At 38.9% G+C, this 24,763-nt stretch overlaps 5 protein-coding genes across 5 annotated transcripts; 1 reads left to right on the forward strand and 4 right to left on the reverse strand.

Moving 5' to 3' along the window:
• Positions 1-1,847: 1,847 nt before the first annotated feature.
• Positions 1,848-2,759, reverse strand: LOC113006476 (leukotriene B4 receptor 1-like). The gene has a single exon (XM_026142469.1). It carries the CDS (start codon positions 2,757-2,759, stop codon positions 1,848-1,850), a length of 912 nt encoding a protein of 303 aa, XP_025998254.1.
• A 699-nt stretch (positions 2,760-3,458) lies between these two features.
• On the forward strand, positions 3,459-5,765 carry LOC113006474 (serine protease 23-like). The gene is made up of 2 exons (XM_026142468.1): positions 3,459-3,710; positions 4,176-5,765. The coding sequence occupies exons 1-2, from the start codon at positions 3,682-3,684 to the stop codon at positions 5,617-5,619; spliced, it is 1,473 nt and encodes a 490-aa protein (XP_025998253.1). The 5' UTR covers positions 3,459-3,681; the 3' UTR covers positions 5,620-5,765.
• A 3,007-nt stretch (positions 5,766-8,772) lies between these two features.
• LOC113037541 (leukotriene B4 receptor 1-like) lies at positions 8,773-9,756 on the reverse strand. The gene has a single exon (XM_026194768.1). It carries the CDS (start codon positions 9,754-9,756, stop codon positions 8,773-8,775), a length of 984 nt encoding a protein of 327 aa, XP_026050553.1.
• Positions 9,757-13,568: 3,812 nt separating this feature from the next.
• Positions 13,569-14,558, reverse strand: LOC113037542 (leukotriene B4 receptor 1-like). Its single transcript, XM_026194769.1, has one exon. It carries the CDS (start codon positions 14,556-14,558, stop codon positions 13,569-13,571), a length of 990 nt encoding a protein of 329 aa, XP_026050554.1.
• Positions 14,559-17,990: 3,432 nt separating this feature from the next.
• On the reverse strand, positions 17,991-18,923 carry LOC113007096 (leukotriene B4 receptor 1-like). The gene has a single exon (XM_026143493.1). The coding sequence runs from the start codon at positions 18,921-18,923 to the stop codon at positions 17,991-17,993; it is 933 nt and encodes a 310-aa protein (XP_025999278.1).
• Positions 18,924-24,763: the final 5,840 nt, after the last annotated feature.

The following is a 24,763-nucleotide window of genomic DNA, read 5'->3' on the forward strand; positions in this document are numbered from 1 at the left end:
GCAGGAGAAAACCTCGCCTGGGCCCAAAGGAACAGCTGGGGGAAATACTGAATCACCAACCACATTCTCTCCTGCAGTAGTCCTGACTCTTTGGGTGGGATGGATTTACCAGTAGTGTCTAGACAGAGTTTTGTACTGAAGTTACAGGTTGAACAAGACAGCTGTCCATAAAGCCTGAGAGCATAAAAAGGGTGACTTGGCTAATCAAACATATCAGTGCAAATATCCTGAAACATTTCAGTGGAAGAACAATGCAGAGTTTTATTGAGAATTTCCACAAATATAATCACAGATGCTGTGGAAGTAACAAAGTGAACCCTTTAAAAATACAAATCAATTTCTCTGGAAGTCATCTTTGCTGAACTGTGGGTTATATATACTACTATGAAGCGGACACACACACACACACACACACACACACACACACACACACACACACACACACACACACACACACACACACACACACACACACACACACAGTTACCTTGTAACAGTATATGTGTGCGTAACACTCTTGTATAATATGATAAACTGTGGAACTAAAACTATGCAATGGTTTTGGAACAAACTAGAGCTAATTTATAAATATATCACATCAGTATTAAATACAATTGAGAATTATAGGAGATCATTTAAGTACTTTTCTGTACCCATAATGATACTATATAGTATTTGAGAAATATGTTACCTTATTGTTGAGTTAGGTAACCTGAACCTGGGTTGGTCTCTAGCTAGCCAGCTGCTAGCTTTGCATTTACAGTACAGAAATGAAGGTGCTTTCAGTGTTCTCATCAAATCCTCATGAACTTAGATAAATATAAACATTCAGAATTCACAAAACTTTCTCTAATAAACATTTAAACTATTACAGAACATTTAAAGCTATGGAGAAATCATTTTTCATTGTGTTCCCACTCTTAATAGGAAGAACATACAGGTACTTCCTCTTCCTGTGATAACTACACTTTTGGTAAAACCATTCACCATTTTGAATTTTAAAATTCCCTTTATATGCTTTTAATGGCATGGTACAATGTGCCTATTTTTATACTATTTTAAAATGCCGATGAATAAAAACAAATGTATTAACAAAATAAAAGTGAAATGATGAGTTAATGGAAGGATAATTGAGTTTACACACATCTGCTTGCTGTATTAGAGCAGCACTCTCTCTGTCCTTTCTGTTGGTAACATCACAGACAGAAGGCTGTTCCTGTTGATGAAGGAGCTCCAGTGAAAACATTTATTCAATCTTTTCATTAATTGTTGTTTCTTCTGACTGGCTGATGGATATAAAGTCCACAAAAACACCCAAACTCAACATGAGAAAATTAAAAACATGTAGAAACTGCTTTGATTGTCATCAAGCCAGTGAATGGTTGATATCAGCTGGTGTCACTGTCATTGATATGATTACTTCAATTTCCCAGCTGTCTCAGATTAATGGAGATTACATTATAATTTCAGATGAAATTCTTTGTAATTATATGTAATTTGATAGGTACTTTGATTCTACTGAATGTTTGCCTCATTCCTTTTCAACAATCATGTGTTTTTAAGCTCTGGCTGAGGACCAGATGTAATCAGCGCACGATTGATTTGAGGGGAGATGTTGCTTAACCTTGAAATTCATCATTAAACCACCAATCACCAACAGTTGCCTGTGACAAATAAAGAGGACCCTGTGCGTATCAGAAGGAGAGAGGAGATATTTTGACTCAAAATATAATTTCCAGTATCAGCAGGGCAAAAATTATTCTCCAAAGATGTTCAACATTGAGGTGCTGCTTCTTCAGTGACATCTGTTGACTTAGACAGATTTTGGGGAAATCTGAACTTCTCCACTAAATGTTCAGCATTTTTTGGCAAAGACTGAACAAACGATTAGAAGTAAAGGCATAAAGGAGTGGATTTACGGCACTGTTTACAAATGTTACAGAGGCAAAAGCGTTCCAGGTGTCCTCGCTAAACTTTAACAAGGATTTGTTATCGAGGGAAACAGCTGCAATCTCCACCACATTCATGGCACGATATGGCACCCACAGGACAAATACAGTCACTATGATGCTGGTAATCAGTCTGGTGGTCTGTGGATTGTTGAAAAAGGCTGCTCGATTCAGCTTTCTGTAGAGACTGATGTATGAAAAAGCCATGACAGAAAATGACACAACTCCTACCACGAGTCCTGCCAACACCACAGCTACCCTCTGACCCTTGGAGGAGTAGTGAGGTTTGCAACGTGTCCAGTGCTGATCTTTGTCCAGCCATCGAACCACTAAAGCAGGGATGGACAGGGTCATCGAAGCCAGCCAGAGAGGAGCCAGCAGCAACCTTGCTTTCACTAGATTTAAACTCCTCTGTAGGTGAACCACCTGAAGGTAGCGCTGAACACTGAGCACAGTCACAGTCAGCAGACCGGCATAAATGCTGCAGTACCCAATGTACGTTACGAGCTTGCAGGCTACCAGGCTGAAGGTCCAGCCATAGAGAAAATAGTAAATCCACAGTGGAATGGTAACAAAGCAGAGCAGGTCTGACACAGCCAGATTCAGCATCAAACTCTGGCTCAGACTGGACATGTTCTCCCAGTTTGGCTTAAGAACGATGACAGCAATGTTTCCAGGGAATCCCAGCAGAAAGCAGATGGACAGCACCACTGCAGGAACAAGACTCCTGGAGTCCAAAGAAGGATGAGGTGAATCTCCAGGAGAGGAAGAGATGTTAGAAGTAACCGTGGTGGAGTTGACTTGTGCCATGCTGGAAACTTGGTGTGAGTGGCACGCACTAATAATGATAAATGTTGAAGGTGTTCACCTTTTGAGGAATCAAAGGGGAACTAATAACAAAGAAACTGTGATGCTAATGCAAATGAGGATTAATCCCTTAGTATCACATTGTCACAACAGATGGAACAACACCAAGGAAGTATAGATTTCACATGTATAAAGACTGAGAACTAATTTTCAGCGTTTACGTCATAGAACTGGATGTTTTCCACTTTCCTCGGAACTGGTCAGGCTATTTTGACTTCATAGAGGTCAACAAAGGTTGACAAAACATGAGAATAACACAATAACACAAGAATAAAATCTCTGCAGCAGCAACTAATAGGATAGGAATAACGAGTAATTGCCTGTAGCAGAGTCTTTGTTGACATAAACAGCAGGGGTTAAACTACAGGTAAGAGCTGCACTGGACTCATGTCTAGAAACACTTTGATAGGTCGTTTGAAATACATTTAATACACACACACACACACACACACACACACACACACACACACACAAACCTACACTCAAAGTTTCTCGAGGCTGATTTATATGTAAGAGCAATAAATGTTTATGTTTAAATACAGTTCTAAAAGAACGAAATAGCAACATAAACCGGAATCTGTGTCCACACGACTGCAACTTTGACCTCAAACATGATGTCATCACTTGCTAAAAACACAAAAGCCTTCGTGCTGCTGGGCTGGTTCATCCCTCTGCATGCCTGGTGCTGACTTTTTTTTTTATACATCGGAGTGGGATGTGGATGCCTATGAGGACCCTGCACGCTGCCTCTCATTGCGATCCCCCTCTTTTTTTTCCTTTGAGCTCAGCAAATGATGGAAGCAGTCTGCGGGAAGTATTTCGGATAGAGAGAGTTTTTTTAAATCCACAGTAAGGACAACGCTAAATGGGAGTGCTTATTTATTTTATCTGCAGGTAGGAATGTTTTATATTTTTCATGCCGCTAACAACGAAAAGGTCACATTAGCTTATTTACATTAATATGTCCTTCCTAAGAATATCTGTAAAATGTATATATTTTTAAATTTACGGGTTATGCCGATTTATTTTCATAGCTTTCACGTTGTTTGTTATTGACCTGCTTAACTTTGCAATAAATACATTAGTTTGGATCCAAAAAATATGTTTTCGGTTTTATAGGAAAGGTAATGATTATATTTCGTGATTAGATTAGAAATACTTTTCAAAGTTAACGGAAATAACTAACATGTCATTTTAATTTAAAGTGAAATCTTAAACATTTAGCTGCCGAGCTATTTTCAATTCATACGTAAAGCTTGTGCGCCATCTGCTGGTCGTTTAACTCCTAGCCTCAGTGTAAAAATCTTTTGGTATTTCTCTCCAACTCTCAAATTTTTTTTTTTTTTACTGTATTTTCAGCGGGATGGCCCTGACTCATTTGAAGTGTGTGCTGCTCTGTGTAGCTGCACTTTCAGCTTCTGGTGTTTTTGGCAACAGTGAGAGCAACGAGGTGCACAGGTGGACCAGACAGAGCCTTCCTGAGCTGGTGGCCACACGCACAGCACTTTTAAGAACACCTTTGTTCACAGGGAAGGAAGAGGAAAAAGAAGAATTAGAAAGAAGAGCGGCAAAGATGCTCTGTGGAATAGAATGTCAAAGCACCCTACCACCTGTAGACCAAACTGAGCAAGAGAGAAATCTGGGATATGAGACGCTGTATGAAAATGGCACTCGCACACATACAGACATGAGTTTGCAGGGAATCAACAAGATGTCTACAAGACCACCGGCACATTCAACAGGTCTTCCCCGCAGGAAACGGCAGGTTTATGGAGCAGATGGTCGTTTTGTGATCTCAGACTCCCATTTCATCACCAACTACCCGTTCTCTGCTGCAGTCCGCATCTCTACGGGCTGTTCTGGAGTCCTGATATCTTCAAAACATGTGCTAACAGCAGCACACTGCATCCATGATGGCAGGGACTACCTGGAGGGTGCCAGGAAGGTTAGAGTAGGTTTGTTACAGCTGAAAACTACAAGAGGAAGTGGGGGGAGGAGAAGAGGAGGGAGGAGAAGACAAGGAAGGAAAGGAGGGGCTGAGAAAGGTGAGAAGGAAAGAGAGGAGAAGCTAATGGATGGAGGTGGGGAGATGAATAGTTTAGTTGGGGAGAGAGGGAGAAAGGGAGTTGAAGGTAGAAGACGTAGAGGGAGAAAAAGGGCTGAGGAGGGAACAGCTGATGGTGGAGACAAAAAGTCTGAGAGAAGAGGGAGACGAAAAGGCCTCAATCGTGTCCGCCGCAGTACTGGGGCCACACAGGAACCAGTGTTTCGCTGGACTCGAGTTAAGCAAACAAAAATCCCTAAAGGATGGATCCACACCCAGAACTCTACTAATTCTCTTTCTCCCGACTATGACTACGCCCTTCTGGAGCTGAAACGACCAGTAAAGCAAAAGCACATGGAGCTCGGAGTAGCACCCTCGACTGCACCCCTCACAAGGATCCACTTCTCAGGCTATGATGCTGACAAAAACCTGCCTGACGGTATCGGAGATGAGAGGGTGGTTTATCGCTTCTGCTCAGTGGCAAAGGAGTCTGATGATCTGATGTATCAGCACTGCGACGCGCAGACCGGTGCTACAGGGGCGGGTGTTTACATCCGACTCAGGCAGGAAGCGGGACACACAGGCAGCAAGGGGAAGTGGAAGAGGAGGGTGATTGGAGTGTTTTCAGGCCATCATTGGGTGAAGGTGGAGGGGGGTGAGCAGAGGGACTTTAATGTTGCAGTGAGGATCACACCTCCTAAATACGCCCAGATCTGCCACTGGATCCATGGAGATCCAAGTCTTTGTAAAGAGGTCTGAAGATACAGAGAGACAGAGCAGAGGGTATGTGAGAGGCAAAGAGCTGAAGACACCTTTAAAGGGACTCAAAGATCAGGGACACTGTGTATAAAACCTGTAGAAAACTGTCTCATCATTGGTGCTAAACAATTAATCCTTGATTTAAAAAAAAAATAAAATAAAATAAATAAATAAATAAATATATATATATATATATATATATATATATATATATATATATATATATATATATATATATATATATATATATATATATATAAAATAAATAAAAATAAAATAGAGCTTTAGAAGCTTTGTATAGACAAGCCCCACAACCCACCCCCCCAAAAGTCATTTTAGTAGAAGTATTTTTAAAAGTAATCACATCTTCAAAGTGCAATATGTCAGAATGGAGCTGAATATTTCTCAGTGTATCCAATTTTAGATGTTCTTAAGATCATTCTAGGAAGAAAGAAGAAAACTTGAGGATGTTTTCTTTACAGATACATTCACAATACTGATTTACATATAAAAGAAGCAGAGTTTCCAGTAAAACATTTCCATAAAAGAATTCTTCATCAAATAATGTGAAAACATAATACCTACATGATCCATAATGCAATCCCACTGCCACAGTCTGGTTGGAGGTTAGAATAATAGTGATGTCTTTAAACTTAACTGCAACTTTTAACTGCAAAGGCTGAAGTCATGAACCTTAAGCACAGACAAGGAGCGGATGAGTTTTCTTTTCTTTTTATTATTTAAGTCACTTTAATTTCAATTTTAGCAACAGTTGTTGTTTTTTCTATTTCTAAATTGTATATAATAGGATTGTGGGTTTAAAAGAGCTGCAGCTTTTAATAAATTGTAAAAATGTGAAAAAAATATGATCTGAAATCAGCTTCTCTCTTCAATGAGAGTTTGACAGACCAACCTTGAGTTGAAGACTGCTGCATTTGTCTCTGATTCTGGATCTGTATCCTGTTCAGCCATTTATTGGGTTATTTAGAGAAGTTGGTTTTAGTTGTACTTGTTAAGGAAATACTGGTCTACATAACATATGTATGGATTTTTTATTACTGTACTTTTGATGATTTTTGACAGTGTTGATGCAACAAACACGTTTTCTTGTGTAATTCTTTCTGTAAAGAAATGAAATAAAATTTCTGATACAAACCAAAGCAGACAAGTCTGAGCCACGAGGGTCACTGAGATCAATATATTGATGTATCCTTCATATTTCATATTCATCCACATTTTATACTTCTTTTATTTTTCTTTCAAAATTTTGTTATGTTACACTGGATAAAGATACAGTGACTTTTTGGAAATAATATACAGGACATCCAGCATATACTCGAGCTCTTTAGACTTCAGCAGCAGCATGAACCAGTGTACTGATTTCTGCTTCACCACAAATCACCCAAAATAAACTGAGGCCCCTTTCTAATTACAGACACAACAAAAAAACTTCCTTGTTTCTTTGATTTCCAGCTTAACTTGAACTCACTGTACATGCAAACAGAAACAAGGAAAGGAGCTCTTCAGAGTACCAGATTCACCGGTTGCACTGTATGATGCAGTACCACTCAACACCAGCAAAGGGCGACACAGTACACACTCTATTAATCACTGCTTTTGTTACATCTTAGATTAGATTAGATTAGATTAGATGAAACTTTATTAATCCCTCGGGTGGGTGCCTTCGGGAAATTCAGTTTCCAGTAGCAAAGCACCGAAAGAAGTTGCATGTTACAGATACATTAAGGGGAATGAGAGTAAGGATATAAGCATAAATACACCATATATACACATATACACATATATATGCAATATGGATAAATAGGATTGCTCATTTGAGTGAGTATATTGCACAGTGATTATTGCACAGTCAAATATAAGAAAGAGACAAAAAAATAAAATAAAATAATAATATTGCAAAAATTGCACCGTGTAGAAAAGTCCTACAACTCAGTTTTTCCCGCCCTCCCTTGTCCCCCTGTTTCTCCTTCCTCTCCCCTCCAGTGAGGAGTTAAACAGTCTGATGGCGTGTGGGACAAAGGAGTTTTTAAGCCTGTTGGTTTTTGACTTTGGGAGTATATCTTAGAGGTAGAAAGTAAAGTGACTAAAGAGGATAGGTATTAACAGTGCGAAACTTTATAGTCTACTTGCCTATTTTTCAAACATATGATTTGATATAACAAAAAGTACTTTTTACAGTTTTCACTCAAAATAAAAAACATGTTTGATCTGTCTTTTAAAATAACGGATTAGGGCAAGAGGCAGGGTACAGACAGGTTTGTCGCAGGGTTAACACATAGACACAGGCAACCATTTGCACTCACATTCACACCTATAGGCAATTTAGAGTTTCCAATTAACCTATCCCCACTAACTGCATGTCTTTGGACTGGGGAAGGAAACCGGAGTCCCCGGAGAGAACCCATCCAAACACAGGGAAAACATGTTAGAATTGGAACTCAGGACTTTCTTGCTGTGAGGCAACAGTGCTAACCACTGTAACAGTATATAAGCCAATGAAGCCAATGAAAAAATTTAAATGACTTGCAACATGGAAATTACTTCATTTACTTTATTCATACATCACCTAAAATTATCTAAAGGTATAGTTAACAGGATTGTCATTAAAATGGCTGTAAAGAACGGTTTGATTGTGCACTCGTGTCTTCAACCAACCGCAGCGCATTGTGCCAAGGTGCAAAGATCCAGACCACAGCAAGGATTGTCTCATGACACAGGATGTGATGTGAAAATTGTCCTGGTAACACAAGGGAGTTTGCAGCAGTGGGGAAAGCGACCATTGTGGTGGGTATACTGGGGCTTTTTGGCTGCTTTCAGCATTGGTAGTGTGGTTGGTTAGGTTAGGCAGCAAAACTCATTGATTTGGTTTTGGAAAAATCAGGTTTAGCACACAGTCGATTTGACAGGAGATGTTGCTTAACCTCATAGTTTATTATTAAACCACCAATCATCAACAGCTTTCTGTGATAGATAGAGTGGACTGCACCCTGTGTGCATCAGCAGGAGAGAGGAGATCTCTTCACTTAAGATACAATATTCATTATACATAATCTTATGTTATCTTATTATTAATTATAATAATAATATTAGTAATATAACAGTGTGGTTGAACTCTGCCATGCAGGGAAATCACTAAGATGCTGGTTCTGTAGTGATATCTCTTGACTCAGGCAGGGTTTGAGCTATTCTGAACTTCTGTATTAAATTTTCAGCAATTTTTTGCCACATTGTGGACAAACGATCAGAAGTAAAGGCATACAGGAGTGGATTGACTGCACCATTTACAAATGTTAGTGCTCCAACAGTATTCCAGCTGTCTTCACAAAATGTTAGCAGGGCCTCATTTTTTAGGGAAATGGCTGCCACACCCAGCACATCGATAACAAAATATGGGACCCACAGGATGACAAAGGTCACAATGATGCTGGTAATCAGTTTTGTGGTCTGTGGATTGTTGAAAAAGGCTGCCCGATTCACCTTTCTGTAGAGACTGATGTATGAAAAAACAATGACCGAAAGGGACACAAATCCTACAAGGGCCTCTGTCAACAGTATAGCCATCCTCTGTCCCTCAGATGAGTACTGAGGTCTGCAATATATCCTTTGCTGATATACTTCAACTAGCTGTTGAGCTAGTAAAGCAGGAGTGGACAGGGTCATTGCAGACAGCCAGAGTGGAAGCAGCAGCTTCCTTGCTCTTACCTGATTTAAACTCCTCTGCAGGTGAATAACCTGAAGGTATCGCTGGACACTGAGCACCGTGACAGTCAGCAGACTGGCATAAACACTGCCATACACAAAATATGTTATGAGTTTGCAGGGCACCAGGCTGAAGGTCCAGCTATAGAGGAAAGAGTAAATCCACAATGGAAGGGTACCCAGGCAGAGCAGGTCTGACACAGCCAGACTCAGCATCAAACTCTGGCTCAGACTGGACATGTTCTCCCAGTTTGGCTTGAGAATGATGACAGCGATGTTTCCAGGGAATCCCAGCAGGAAGCAGATGGATAGCACCACTGCAGGAACCAGATTGGTGGAGTACCAGACAGTCCCAGTTGAATATCCAGGAGAGGAGGAGATGTTATAGGTAGCCACGGTGGAGTTGACTTGTGCCATGCTGCAAACTTGCTGATTGTTGTGCACTGAACAAGTGATGATGATGATAAATGTGCAGCCACATGAACAAGTCGTTACTTTTGGTGAAGGCAAAGAGGAACTAATAACAAGGATACTGTGATGCTGATTCAAACATTTGCATTCATGGTTTCGGGATTTTTGCATGACTCTTTTTAAAAATCTTTGCATTTATTTCCATTTATTCAGAGAGCACCAGTATAAGAACATCTAGAAACATAAGTCAAACTTTCACACTTTGATGTCATCGAATTGTAGATTTTCTACTTTTTAAGGATTTTGAGCCATTTAACATCATAGAAACTTAGAAATGTGGTTGGACAGCTATGTTTTTTTGTTTTGTTTTTACAACAAGGAGAGCATTTATTGGGAGCTGTGGATGTGTTTATTTTATTTGCAGTTTTTGCATTTTTGTATGTAAGCATATTTGCATGTCTTTCACTAACTTTCACTTTAGCTTTTTGTAGAAATAGAGTTGAACATGAAACTGCATTAAAATTTTTCCACCCGCAAATCAGTGTAGGGGTTTTTTTTGTTTCTTTTTTTAAAACTGGTAATACAAATTTACTTCTCATGGATTTCACACTAATTCACAATTCAGCTCATAACTCTGGAGACATAAGTTTTATAATTTATAATACAGTCTGGCTATATTAACCTACAACCAGAAATGAATGACAATTCAATATCTTGATGAAGATATCTCTTAATAAACCAGATTAGGAAATACCTGAAAGTTGATTCCTTTCATTTCAATGCCATATTTTCAGTGGGAGAAATGTTTGACTCCTCATCCAAGTGACTTCTTCTTCTGCGTTTCATGGCTTCAGGTTTGTTTTGTTCGTTCTTCCCAGTTTAGGTTTTTCTTAGTTTTTGTCCCTTCCCATCTCTGCCTCTGTTTGTATTCTCACGAATTGTAAATAAAGCTCACCCGCAGTAAAGTCAGTGCCTGAAATTGGGTTCTTCTCTTACCACTCCACATGTCTGTTGTTGCAACAGTGACAGTGCTATTAACAGCGAGTTTGGGGTAAGGCTGCAGTCACCGCACTGTAAGGTGTTGACGGATGTGCTCTTAGGACCTTCCTCAGTTCAGAAGTAACTGTTCTCTTTTCACATAAATGGCCTCCATGATTCCTTGGTCAAACCAGCATTCATCTCTGTCCAGGATGTCTGCATCTCATCACTAAAGCTGACCAGTAGTCTCTAGATGCACATATGTACACATGTGTTGCAGCATCGACTTAGCTCACAGCTGTTTGGTTTCTACAGTGTATACTTCATAACAAACGGTGTCTGTATCTTACACTCCTTCACTCCTGACATACAGCCTGATGTCATCATTGTGGCTAACGGTTTGCTCCAATCTATAGTCATGAGTCATAGACTTTCTTGTGGTTCAATTCATGTTGTGCAACTCAGAGTTACAGGAGACAAATGTTTTATACATTTAGATATATCATTACTTTGGGAAATATGCAACTTTATTTTTGACTTATAATGACGGTAATGAATCCGGGTAGGTGTCTTGTTAGCCAGGTGCTACCTGCCAGCTTAACATGGATGGATATATATCTTTACATAGAAATGAAAGCTGACAACATAGACAATGCAGTAGATCAGCACAACGACGTCTTCAGAAATGAATGTAAAAGACTCTTGTCGCATGCTGAGTTCTCTAGCAACCATTGTTTAAACTCATTAACCTAATCCCATCCCTTATTATTTTTGCGATGAAGGCTCCTATAACATAAGCCAAAAAATGCAAAATATGCCAGAGCTGCTTTGATAAAAGCGTTTTGAACCAGTGTTTTGAACCAGTGTGCTTCAGTAGAGTGAAACAGTCTTCAGAGTCTCAGCGTCTCGTTTTTATTGTTGAGAATTATTTCTGAGTAGAGTTCACTTTAGTTCATGTCTTTTATGAGCTCATATTTCTTAAAATAGGGTATTTTTTTTATCACTGTGTATTTAGATATCTTCTTTTGCTTTTTTTTTTTTTTTAGTGTGGTATATAAAACCCTTATTTTGGAAATTATACATATATGGTACTCTATGCCTGTAAGTCATTGGCTGTTTGGGGCCTGATAGACAGAAACAAGAAATGTAGCTTAGTCAAAGTACCTCTCAGATTTGCCTGTTGCATGCTATGATACAGTACCACTCCACACCAGCAAAGGGCGCTGCAGCTCACACTCTGATCAAAATTTCCATTCATATCCAAATTGTGCTTTAAGTAAAGTAAAGTGTTTTCCAGCCTTTGTGGTTTACTGCTGTTTTCCTAAAACATTTTTAGAATGTGTGCTTACCACATCGCTGCGTGACCCTGCACGCTTTAGTCAGAGATATAGCCAGGTGTACAGATACAGAGCACAATGTGTCTGAGAAGTACCCATCTCTGTCAGAGAACAGGATACATATAATAGTTTCAAACATCAGTTAAAAAGATAGTTGATTGATAATCAGTTTTGTCAGCATTGAGGTGGTTTTATTCTCCCAGTGGCATGTTGTGTTATTGTTTTTAGTATAGGTTTTCTGTTATGTATTTTTTTTCTCATTTCTCCTTCTTCCTACCTTTTATTTAATTTATTTTGTTTTTATGTTGCTTTTAAGATCTAATATGAATATGAATGAAAATTTGCAAATTTATTAATTTACATTGTCCCTGTTAAAAAACAAAACAAAGCTAATGACAACGACATTTCGACTTTTTATGGGTAGTATATCCTTTTAATACATTGAATATATCTAGAAGAGAAGTACAAATGACAAATCACACTATTCTGAAATTTAAACCTGATTAATTGTGTTACAACTGACCGATGTCAAAGTAAAATGTGTAATAGACGTGCCGGTCCACTGTGTCCATTTCATGCTTTGCATCTCCAAAACGTAAAATGAAACATGCATGCAGAAGTTCATTACCAGCAGGGGGAGATAACACACAGACTCGGGACTTCCACGTTAAACTCGGCACAGATGTTCCCGTACACTATGCCGGCCGCTTGGTTATGGTGTTCCATGTATGCCTTGTCTGCTAGCATATTGCACCATGCTGTTATGTGCTGGATTCTCTCAGGGGCATACACAGCATGCACCTGGGGTCTTGCCTCTATGGCCTCTACCCCAGCCTCTATGGATCTTGTGCTCAGAGCTTGTTCCTGTGCTGCCATGATTAGTGCCTCCGTGCTGTCTTTCAGTCCAGCCTTATATATATATATATATATATATATATATATATATATATATATATATATATATATATATATATATATATATATATATATATATATATATATAACACACACACACACACACACACACATGCATGTATGTATACGAGCGCCCCCACAACCATCTAAACAAAAAATGTATGGTGGTATCAGCTGTCACTCTCATAGGTATAAATATTTGAGGGAAGAAGTCAGTTACCTAGTTGCCTCAGAGGGCTGCGTTTCACCATTGGTTGGTAAGATCAGGCAAAGCTAACCTATTTGGTTATGGAAGGATTTTATTTGGGTTACATTTACCTACTGTATTTACTCTCAGTTGCTTTCTGTTTGTTAAAACTGATGAAACATGATCTCTGGCTTACAGTTAATGTGAAAGTTGCCCAATAAAGTATGATCATGAAAGTGATCACAACTGATGAGACCCAATTAATGTGCTTAAAAAAACAGTTTAATGTACCTTTTTTAGATTAACCTCAGAATTAATCATTAAATCACAACCAGCCAGCTGTAAGGAAATCTTTGGACTTAAAATACTATTTTCTGTGTCAGCAGAAAAACAATAAGTTCTCAAAGCTCACATTGAGATGTAGCTCCCACAGTTATATCTGTTGTCATTGACAGAGTTTGACGAGCTCTGATTTTCTGTTGGAAATATTCAGCAATTTCCTGGCACAAAGTGGACAAACGAATTGAAGTAAAGGCATACAGGAGTGGATTCATGGTACTGTTTAGAAATGTTAGTGCTGCAACAGTGTTCCAGCTGTCTTCACAAAACTTCAGCAGGCCCTCAATTTTTAGGGAAATAGCTACCAAACTAAGCACATTAATGACAAGATATGGCATCCACAGGGCAACAAAGGTCACAATGATGCTGGTAATCAGTCTGGTGGTCTGTGGATTGTTGAAAAAGGCTGCCCGATTCACCTTTCTGTAGAGACTAATGTATGAAAAAACAATGACAGAAAGGGACACAGATCCTACAAGAGTCTCTGTCAACACACTAGCCATCCTCTGACCATCAGAAGAGTGTTTATTTTTGCATTTTGTCCAGTGTTGCTGTTCTACCAGCTGTCGAAATACTAACTCAGGAGTGGACAGGATCATCGCAGCCAGCCAGAGCAGAACCAGCAGCTTATTTGCTCCTACCTGAGGTAAACTCCTCTCAAGGTGCACCACCTGAAGGTAACGCTGGATGCTCAGCACAGTTAAAGTCAGCAGACTGGCATAAAGACTGCAATACACAAAATATGTTATGATTTTGCAGCCCACCAGCCTAAAGGTCCACCCATAGAGGAATGAGTAAATCCACAGTGGAAGGGTAACCAAGCAGAGCAGGTCTGACACAGCCAGACTCAGCATCAAACTTTGACTCAAACTGGACATGTTCTCCCAGTTTGGCTTGAGAATGATGACAGTGATGTTTCCAGGAAATCCCAGCAGGAAGCAGATGGACATCATTACTGCAGGAACCACACCCCTGGAGTCCAAGGAAGGATGAGATGAATCCCCAGAAGAGGAGATGTTAGAAGTAACCGTGGTGGAGCTGAATTGTGCCATGCTGCAAACTTGCTGACTGTTGTGCACTGAACAGGTGATGATGATAATAAATGTGCACCCACACGAACAAGATGTTATTTTTGATGAAGTGAAAGAGGAACTAATAATAAAGATATTGTCAGAGAATTGTGTCCTAATATGGTGTCATTGTGCAGAAGGAGCTAGACGATTAGAAGATTTATTTTCAGCTTTCTTAATTTTACACTGCAAACATAGCCAGCTGCAACTTCCTGTTTTAATAAGTTTAGCAACACTGCTCACTTCTGCTTTTTACATGCTTTGTACAACTTGGTATGTTAAAGGGTCACGCCATAAATGTAGCGACTGAAAGACTGAAAGAGGTTGTGCCATAGCGACCAGAAGTGTCACACACACATACAGTCCCTTAGAGCTTCTGAATAACTTTGAAAGGAACATTAATACCGATAATATGCCATTTTCAAGCTGCCAAAAAGTGATTACCGCCTACAATTTGTCACTGAAATACTGTTACTACTTCAAAGTTGTTGGAAATCAGTTGTTGGTGCTTTATATCTACATCATCATCATCAAGTTTGCTGATGGCACCGTGGTAGTAGGACTCATCTCAGAGTAGGCAAAAGGAAGTTCAGCATGTTACTAGGAAGAGATACCTCTTAAAGTGGCCATGAGCATAGCTTATGTAAGAACAAAACAAAACACAGTTGCTTTGAGTATCCTTGTATCCCAAATTATTCATTTATTCGTTTATTTTTTAACCTCCTAGGACCTGGCGTCCACATATGTGGACATCACATTTTGGGTTATTTAGACCAAAATACTCAATTTTGCTCTACAAGGGCCTGATATCCACTTACGAGGACATTATACTGCTACTGTTCTATCAAAATTTTAAACGAATATCCTCATATGTGGCTCTGATTTTTCATAAAAACAAAAATAAGGTAAAAAAAAAATCTGGTAATTCTTTGTTTTTACATTCATTGGGCCCCAATATGCCCAAATATCAAAGAGAAATTAAAAATGCATGTTGTGGAAGAGTTCAGGTCTTAGGAGGTTAATTCATTCATTTATGTGTTTGATTCTTAATGAATTTCATTATTGTTCCCAACTTTTGAGTTCAGCTTTGCTTTCGATTGGTTTAATTATTCCAGTATTTTGTGTTTTTTTACATGTTAGAGTTGTAGTTACTGGTGGCAAGGAATTAATATATATATACACGTAGTTCCTTGGTTTCCTTGTATTTTGCCTCCACTATACCCCCTGTTTCTGCTATGTTAGTATAGTTCCATTGCTGTTCTCTTATTTACTTTGATGTAATTGTTGGGGTTTATTTGTTTTTTTTTTAATTCAAAGGTGCTTTATTGGCATGACATTTGGTTTTCCCTTGTGTTTTGTCTTTACTATTACTTACTGTCCCTGATTTGTTTAAGAGGATCTCCTCCCACCTGTTTACATTAGGCCATTACTCCATTTTTTGTGTTATTTTGTGAATTACAAGGTTTTGGACATTTGAGTTTCTTTGTTCTGTCCAATAAAGGCTAGCTTTAAGTTAGCAGTATAATGTGTCACATATGACCCTTCCGAAAGATATCCAGCAAGTTTGAAGCAGAAATATTGTTTCAGTGACAAGTTATAGGCGGCAATCACTTTTTAGCAGCTGGAAAATGGCATATTAGCAGCTTTAATGTTCCCTTAAAGGGTATTCAAAGGTTCCAAGGGATTGGTTGGGGTATAGGGTGTCATATATAACTCTTCTGAATGATTTCCAGTAAGTTTGGAGGAAAAAAAAGTATTTTAGTCACAAGTTATAGGCGGCAATCAGTTTTTGGCAGCTGGAAAATGGCATATTATCAGTGTTAATGTTCCTTTAAAAGGTATTCAATGCTTCAAAGGGACACTTTGGGGTATAATGTGTCACATATAACCCTTCTGAATGACATCCAGCAAGTTTGAAGCAAAAATATTGTTTCAGTGACAAGTTATAGGTGGCAATCAGTTTTTGGCAGCTTGAAAATGACATATTATCAGTATTAATATTCCTTTCAAAGTTATTCAGAACTTCTAAGAGACTGTTTGGGGTACTACTATGTGTCACATATCGTGAGTAGAATAAACCAAAGATTAGAATACAATGTGCTCAGGTTTCCTTAGATAATAGGGGCAGGTGCAGATCAGAAGAACAGGAAATGTTCCATAAGTTTGTTTTTTAAGGATGACTTGGTCAACCCTTGTTTAAAGGACAGTTGTGGACTTTTATTCTCAAAGCATTTAATGTGACCTTAAAGCTCTCAACCTCTGAATCCCAAATGAGTTGGATTAGCTATAATTCCTGGTGTGCAACTGTGTAAAGTAGGGACTTTATTGACAGTGGGGGTTTGCCTGTCATAAAATGAGGAATAAAAGTTGCCTCAGTAAGATAAACAGTAAGAGGCAGTTACAAGCCAGGTGAGGACAGTCCCCCTGTCCCCGGTTGAAAAGATGGTGTCTCAAACTGATGGTTCACAATCCTTTTATTAAACAGCCGTGTATGTGAACACACTGTAAGAGCTACAGCATACAGGACCATTTGTAAATCGAACCGTGTGTTACTTTTGCCCTTTTCCTTTTTCATTAATAACAATTAATTATCTTTACCTTACATAACATATAACAGTGAAACTTGTAAATCATTGCAATCATTAACAACCTTGTTCCCTCATCAACCAGGTGCTAAGGAACCACTTGCAACTCAGAATTGCACCTTAACAGCCGTTTTTTCTCGTTCCCGTTCCTTAACTGTCTCTCTGTGCATTAAAAATCTCACGCTTCTACTGTATAATTTACACCGCTTGATTTATCGCACCTTGTGGCTCTATAACTTTCAAAGTAAAAGCATCAGCTGGGTCCAAGCTGCAACAAAATAATAGCCAGTACAATACTTAGGTCGGCAGGGCATAATTGCAGATGCCGTGTAAGTGCATCCGCCTTCCCTGCATGTCACCGCAGACCACGCCCCACCACATACCTCCATAGGCCGACTGAGGTGGGGCAGCCATCCGGCCGAATCTACTCCCCTCCCCCCGCGAGCGGGAGAGGGAATCGGCTTTAATAATAAACAAGAATTCAGAAAGAAAAGAAAAACAAAACAAGAAATGACAAAAATGAAAAGAAAACTGAGATTATATATGAAGATTATATATGAAGTAAATATATAAAGTTTGCATGCTGAATTCAATTTAATGTGTACATTGATTCTTTTTAATGCTTTTCCTTATTTCTTTTCCACAAACATGTAATTCCACAGCTGAGATGTTGCTTAACCTTAAAAATTTTATATTTACACCAATCACCAACAGCTTTAAAATGGAGAGCACCACACTCTGTGTGTAACAGTAGGAAAAACACGTCACCAAAGAGCTTTCACCTTCGAAATATTACTTCTGCACTGACATCACTTGACAAATATAGATTTTAAGGAATTCTGAACTTCTGTATTAACTGTTGAGTAATTTTTTCGCAGCAGGTGGCCAAACGCTTAGAAGTAAAGGCATACAGGAGTGGATTCACGGCACTATTTACAAATGTTACTGATCCAAGTATGCGCCAGCTGTCTTCAAAAATCTTCTGCAGGTTCTCATCATTTGAGTAAATAGCTGCCACACCCAGCACAGTTACGGTACGATATGGGATCCACAAGACAACAGAAGTCACAATAATGCTGGTAATCAGTCTGGTGGTCCGTGGATTGTTGAACAAGGGGGCCTGATTTACTTTTCTGTAGAGACTGATGTATGAAAAAACAATAGCAAACAGTGACACAGTTCCTACAAGAGTCTCTGTCAACACCACAGCCATCCTCTGCCCCTTGGAGGCGTACTGACTACTGCATGTTAAATGGTGCAGTTTTTCCACCGGCTGTTGAAAGACTAAAGCAGGAGTGGACAGGATGATCACAACCAGCCAGAGTGGAACCAGCAGCTTCCACGCTTTAACCTCATGTAAACTCCTCTCAAGGTACACTGCCTGAAGGTAACGCTGAACACTCAGCACAGTCACAGTCAGCAGGCTGCTAAAAATGCTGCAATAAATAAAGTACATTATGAGTTTGCAAGAAACCAGGCCTAAAGTCCAGCTTTTGAAGAAAGAGTAAATCAGTACTGGTGTGGTAAGCGTGCAGAGCAGGTCTGACACAGCCAGGTTCAGCATCAAACTTTGACTCAGACTGGACATGTTCTTCCAGTTTGGCTTGAGAATGATGACAGCGATGTTTCCAGGGAATCCCAGCAGGAAGCAGATGGACAGCACCACCGCACCAAGTGCACCACTGGACCAGAAAGAATGAGGTAAATATCCAGGAGTGGAGGAAATGTTCAAGGTAATCGCAGTAGAGTGGAGTTGTGCCATGCTGCAGGTTTGCTAACAATGTCACGCACCGAGAAAGAGATGATGATAAATGTGCAGTCAAATGAGTGAAACAGAAACTAATAACAAAGACACTGTGACGCCAATGCAAATGACAAAAAAACAAAAAGCCAAATTAAATATAACATTTGCATTTAGTGCAGGATTTTACATGTCATGCCGCTTTCTATTCTTATTCTTTGGAAACAACAATTTTGTTACGCTCTTTGCAGTCAGTTTGACATGATTATACTCAAGAAACAGAAGTTGACAATATGAAACTAAGACAATGGCATCTCCATATGATGATAACATGAAATTAAAACCACTGGAGCAGATCATAAACAAACCTTGAGGCGAGATTATTTTGCAAACTGTTGTTCACACAAAAATGTGCTCAATAAAACTGCATCAAACCCTTCTTGCGAATTCTTTAGGTATTAATGCATGTAGTACACATCCTTTACTATTCAAATGGAGTTTATGCAAAAGTTTAATAAGGAAGACCTGTAATCACTCATCTTGCTGCTTTCCTGGATGTTCGGCTGCTTTTCTGTTCTTTTAATGACTACCACTTTTCCACACTCAATCTCAATACTGAAATCATTACTCTAGTCCGATCATCTGGTTTCAGTTGTTGCTGTCAGTCATTCTCCTTTTCAGAATCCCTTTCCATTTAACAACCTCCTTCCAATCTCCACCTTAGACACCTCAGCCAGAGCTCCATCCAGCCTCATTCATCTTCACCACCACCAGTGTCTGGAGGGTCCTGTCCTAAATCCTATTACTGCATGGATTCTGTTCTTCCATGGTGGGTCATCAATATAAAAATTGATTAAAGCCAGAAAAAAGGTTGTGTTGTTGGATAATTGAAACAATGAGATGTTAAAAGGAACACACATCATTTTAATTATAAAAAAATAGTGTGCCATCTGCTGGTCACTTAACTCTTGGCCTCACTGTAAAATGCAGACAGTGGTATTTCTCCCAATCACTTTGCTATGATAATATATACTCAGCACGTTTCTGTAGAGACTGATGTATGCAAAAACAATGACATAAAATGACCCAAATCCTATCAGGAACCCTGTCAACAGCGAAGCCACACTCCGGCCCTTTGAGCAATAGTGAGATTTGCAGCATGTTATTGCTCATCTTTTACCAGGAGAAACACTAAAACAGGAATAGACAGGATCATTGTGACCTGCCAGAGTGGAAGCAGCAGCCTGCTTGCTTCAACTTCATCTAACTTCATCCCAATGTAGACCATCTGAAGATAATGCTGGACACTCACAAATCACAGTCGGTATAAACATTGCAGTAGCCGAGCTACATTGCTCGGCTACTGCAATGTCCAGCTGTAAAGGAAAGAGTAAAACCACACTTGAATAGCAAGCAGCATGCATAGCAGGTCTGACACAGCCAGGAAGCAGGTAGACTTTACCGCTGTGGGAGATGTTGAGTTGTTCCTTGCTGCAAGCCAGATGGCAGTGTTGTACACGGAACGACTGATAGTGATACATGTGCACTCAGGTGAACAAGATGTAGTCGAATAGGAACAAATAAAAAGGAAACTTTAATGCTGAACATTTGCCTTCATGGTTTCAGGATTTTTGCATAGCTCTTTCCATGAATCTTTATTTTTAATCTATAGATTCCTACAGAACACCAGTGTAAGAACACCTGGAAGTAGAAATCAAACACTAATTTTTATACTCAAATATTTATGGCTATATTTATTGGATCTTTTCTACTTTTTAAGCACTTTGAGACACATGGAACTAACATGAGGACATCTCCATCTGATGATCATATAAAAAAAACCCCAGAACAGAAACTAAATGAGACTCAAGGTGTGTTTTGTGACCAAATTCTGTTTACACAGAATGTGCTTAATAAAACTGCATTAAATCCTGTTGTGTTTCCTGTAGTGTTAGAAACCAAACTGCACCACTGGTGTTGTTGTAAAAAGAGGAAGCAAAATGTTGTTGAGCGATATAGTTAAGATGGCGAACTGATGAACACACATGAAACGTCCTGCTGCATTATGTAAGTTTACGTGTTGTGTTCATTAAAAGGCACTTGTATTGTATTGTATTGTATTGTATTGTATTGTATCTTTATTTGTTTCAGACATATAAAACAAAAAACAATATATACACACTACATATATTTTCATTTACAGATACGAATATATATGTAGATATACACACACACACGTATGTGTTCAGATAAACAAAAAATATATAATGAAATAAAACAAAATCGTCTGACATAATGTAACAATGTTTGGTCTGAAAAGGAGTAGGAAGAAGTATGAACATACTTATTAATTCCTACCCCTGCTCAACATCTTATTGATCCCACATAATTCACCTAATTCCCATCATCACATACTCCACACGATACACGAGGAGAACCTATATAAACTTGGCTACCGTGACTGATATAATTTGGATATAATTTGATATTTTTATACATACAATGGGTGATCATCTTTATCGGTATCATATTCTTCCAAAATCAGTTTTCGAAGTATTTTCATGAACTTACTAATTCCTGAGCATTGCTGTAGATCTATAGTAAAACTATTCCACAGTTTTACCCCATAAATAGTGACACAAAAGGTTTTAACCTTTGACCGTGCTTTAAGAATCCTTAGATTCAATTTCCCCCTCAATTCATAGTCTCCTTCTCTGTCATAGAACATCCTCTGTATATTTCCTGTATTTTCCTTGCTGAGGACTTGTGTCAGCTACCATCCTGCTATTCGTGCAAATTTTTTAAGCATTCATGTGTATAATACACATAATTTACCATTAAAACTACGTGGGATCATGTTCAAGGAGAGGGGAGGAGCTTGTGTAATAAATTGACTACAGCTGCATGTAGCAGCAAAACTGGCTGTTAAAATAAAACTGCAGGGGTTTCAAAAAAGGGTTACCCTTGGCTCATTTATGTGGCATTTGCATGCTCATTCAAACATAAATTTAAATTTAACATGGCTAACTGCAAAAATCAGCAGCAAATTTCCTTTAACAAAAGCATTGCTGTTCTATGCACATTTCTGTCACGGTTCTGGGTCGATTCGACCCAGTATTTTGAGTTCTGATGTTTTGGTTTATTTTTGAATGTTTGCTGTGTTTTTCGGAACTAGCGGCTATCATACGTGCATGCTGCGCAAAGGTCGAGAAATAGAAATATATAAATATTCACACTGACAGTCAATATGCGTTGCACACCAAAAAAGATAATTCAGAAATTACTGAAGGCAATAACTTTGCAGACCGATCAGCAAAGAAGGCAGCACAGCAACCTGTACAGACTTTGATGTCTGAAACCTCACATCTATTAAAGATTGTGAAATCATTATGTAGTTTTAGTTTGCATTATTCTCCTGACTTAGAAGAAGGTGATAACTAGTACAGTTAACTGATTTGTATTACATTAGATTGCCGATTTATGGTGAATGAATGATATTGTTTTATGATGCATGCTACTGCTGCGTTATAAGAAATATCGTTTTCAGAGAATCATGGCCTTATTTGTCTGATTAGAAAAGAACAGAACATACTGCACAGGAAGCCAAGGTCATAACTTAGGCTCACTGAGAGAGAGAAAGAATGTGGATGTTTAGGTTTTATGACTGTGGAGGGGGGCTGAAGGTATAAGAATGTGAGAAACGCTCAGACACGACGAGATCAGGCGGACACCCTCCCGCACTCATCTCCCCTCCGGATGGTTTATCCTCAAAAGTGTTGTATGGAATAATGAGAATTGTATGGAATAAAATGATTGTTGATTGAGCATTTATACACCGAGTGTTGTCCTTCCTTCAGCCCAAAGATCAAAGAACTGAGAATTTAACAACATACAAAGCAGTGGGTTTATGGGAGGCAAAGACCTGGTGTGACTTTGCAAGAAAGATTTTTGAAGCAGGACAGTGGTCACGGTCCTGGGTCTGTGACCCAGTGTTTTGTGTTGTTTATTATTAGTCTTTGCTTTTGTGTTATTTAGAGTTCTTAGTCTTTTGGTTTCTGTCTTTGTCTCCCCTGGCAGGCATATCCCCTTGTCAAGCCCACGTCTCTGTGTTATGTTTCCTGTTTTACTTTGACAGTCTGCATCCTATGTTAATGTTTTCAGTTTTGCTTCCCCTTGTTCGTGTCATGTTTGATTACTCCCAGCTGTGCTCTACTCCTTTATCTCGTTCCCTCATTATCCCACTGCGTATTTAAGCCCTGTGTTTTCCGATCTCCTTACGACCAGGACTAGCACAAAACGGGTAGGAAACATTGGTTGCAGAGGTCTAATTTACTAATAGTTAGTTATAAAAAAAATTACGAGAAAAAAAAGATAAGAAAGAAAGAAACTCAGAATGAGCAGAGCTGCTGTAACAGGCTGCCGCACACGGGGGGCGCCGGAAGAGGTACTGTGGTACTGAATCCGATACATATCTGATGTTTTAGAAAGCGACTGCTGTTTGAATGGTCATGTCACATTAAATCCATCTTTTATGTCACTGGCACAAGACAGACACCAATTATCAGTGCCGGAGAAGACAAACGAGAAAGTATGGCAGTGGAAACTGGAGATGGAGCGAGTCAATAGACAGAAAGTGAGGTTTTGGACTAGTTTAGCATATGGGGAGACAATTCTATTCAAGCTAAACTTGAATAACTAGCACTGTGGCCGCCATTTTTACTTCCGTAAACAGAGCGCGTTGTGTGTGACGTCTTCTTTTGCGCATGCCGGCCACTTTGAGGGCCGTGAACCGTTCACACTAGAGCGTGTTTGCTGTCATATTTTATTTGTGGTGTGAACAACCAGACAAAAAAAATCGGATTTGATCAAAAAATCGGAATTGAGCATTAAGACCTGCAGTGTGAACATAGCTTTACTTTCTGTTTTTTGCCCTCCTGCAATAAAAGCTGAGTTTTGCGTTCACGTTTGCCTCCTGGAGTCTGCATTTTGGGTCCTCCATTCCTGTCTGCTGCACACAGTCCATGACAACAGCAGAATCTATTTACAGATTTACTGTAAATAAGAAGACTGAGGTAAGGTAATTATTTTGTAGATTTATACATATAATACAACGGAAAAAAAAAGAAAATCAAGTTGTTTTAAAATGTGAACATGATTGAATGTAATGTTTTTTGATACAAGAATGTGTGGAAGAAAAATGAACATGGCTAAAAGAAATAAAAAATGGTGTAAAATTCTTTTTAATAACAAGATGAGGAAGACCCTGCAGTAAATGACTTTTGAGAAAGTCATTAATGGACACAGAAGTAGCTTTTCAAGAAAATAAGGGGAATTCATTTCTGCTGCAATATTGTTTTCTTAGGTAAGACATAATCAGTCAGTTGCTTTGTTTTTTGTTTTGGCTCATATTACCATGAAGTATCAAAGCCTCTACTGCGATCTAGTGGTAAAGCATAATATTGCTATACAAGAGGCCAAAAGCAGCGAAAGCAGATGATATTTTAAGCTGAAGAGTAAATACGCTAATAGAATAACAATTCTTTAACACGTCATGGGGCATTTCAGTGAAAGAACAATGCAAAGCTTCGTTGAGATTTTCCAGTGAATACAATCACAGAGGTGAGTGAAGCTGACAGTGAGTGAAGCTTTCAAAAATAAAAATACATTTCTCTAAAACCTTTTCTGAAGGAAGAAGAGAACACACACATGGTGCCAGATATAGTTGTACCTTTACAGGTTTTAGTTAAACAGTTGAAAATGTGCATAATATGATGCACTGTAAAAAAACAAAAAAACAAAACAAAACTGTGCAACAGTACATAAAACAATGCAAAATTAGTTCCACTGTAACCAATTACAAC

This window comes from Astatotilapia calliptera, chromosome 15 (genome assembly GCF_900246225.1).
Source record: "Astatotilapia calliptera chromosome 15, fAstCal1.2, whole genome shotgun sequence".
In the NCBI taxonomy this organism is placed as follows: Eukaryota; Metazoa; Chordata; class Actinopteri; order Cichliformes; family Cichlidae; genus Astatotilapia; species Astatotilapia calliptera.

Excerpts from the sequence above, each read along its gene's own strand:
- LOC113006476 (XM_026142469.1), bottom strand. The coding sequence starts at position 2,759 with ATGGCACAAGTCAACTCCACCACGGTTACTTCTAACATCTCTTCCTCT.
- LOC113006474 (XM_026142468.1), top strand. The coding sequence starts at position 3,682 with ATGGGAGTGCTTATTTATTTTATCTGCAG. Across the intron at positions 3,711-4,175 it reads CTTATTTATTTTATCTGCAG|CGGGATGGCCCTGACTCATT; the intron begins GTAGGAATGTTT and ends CTGTATTTTCAG.
- LOC113037541 (XM_026194768.1), bottom strand. The coding sequence starts at position 9,756 with ATGGCACAAGTCAACTCCACCGTGGCTACCTATAACATCTCCTCCTCT.
- LOC113037542 (XM_026194769.1), bottom strand. The coding sequence starts at position 14,558 with ATGGCACAATTCAGCTCCACCACGGTTACTTCTAACATCTCCTCTTCT.
- LOC113007096 (XM_026143493.1), bottom strand. The coding sequence starts at position 18,923 with ATGGCACAACTCCACTCTACTGCGATTACCTTGAACATTTCCTCCACT.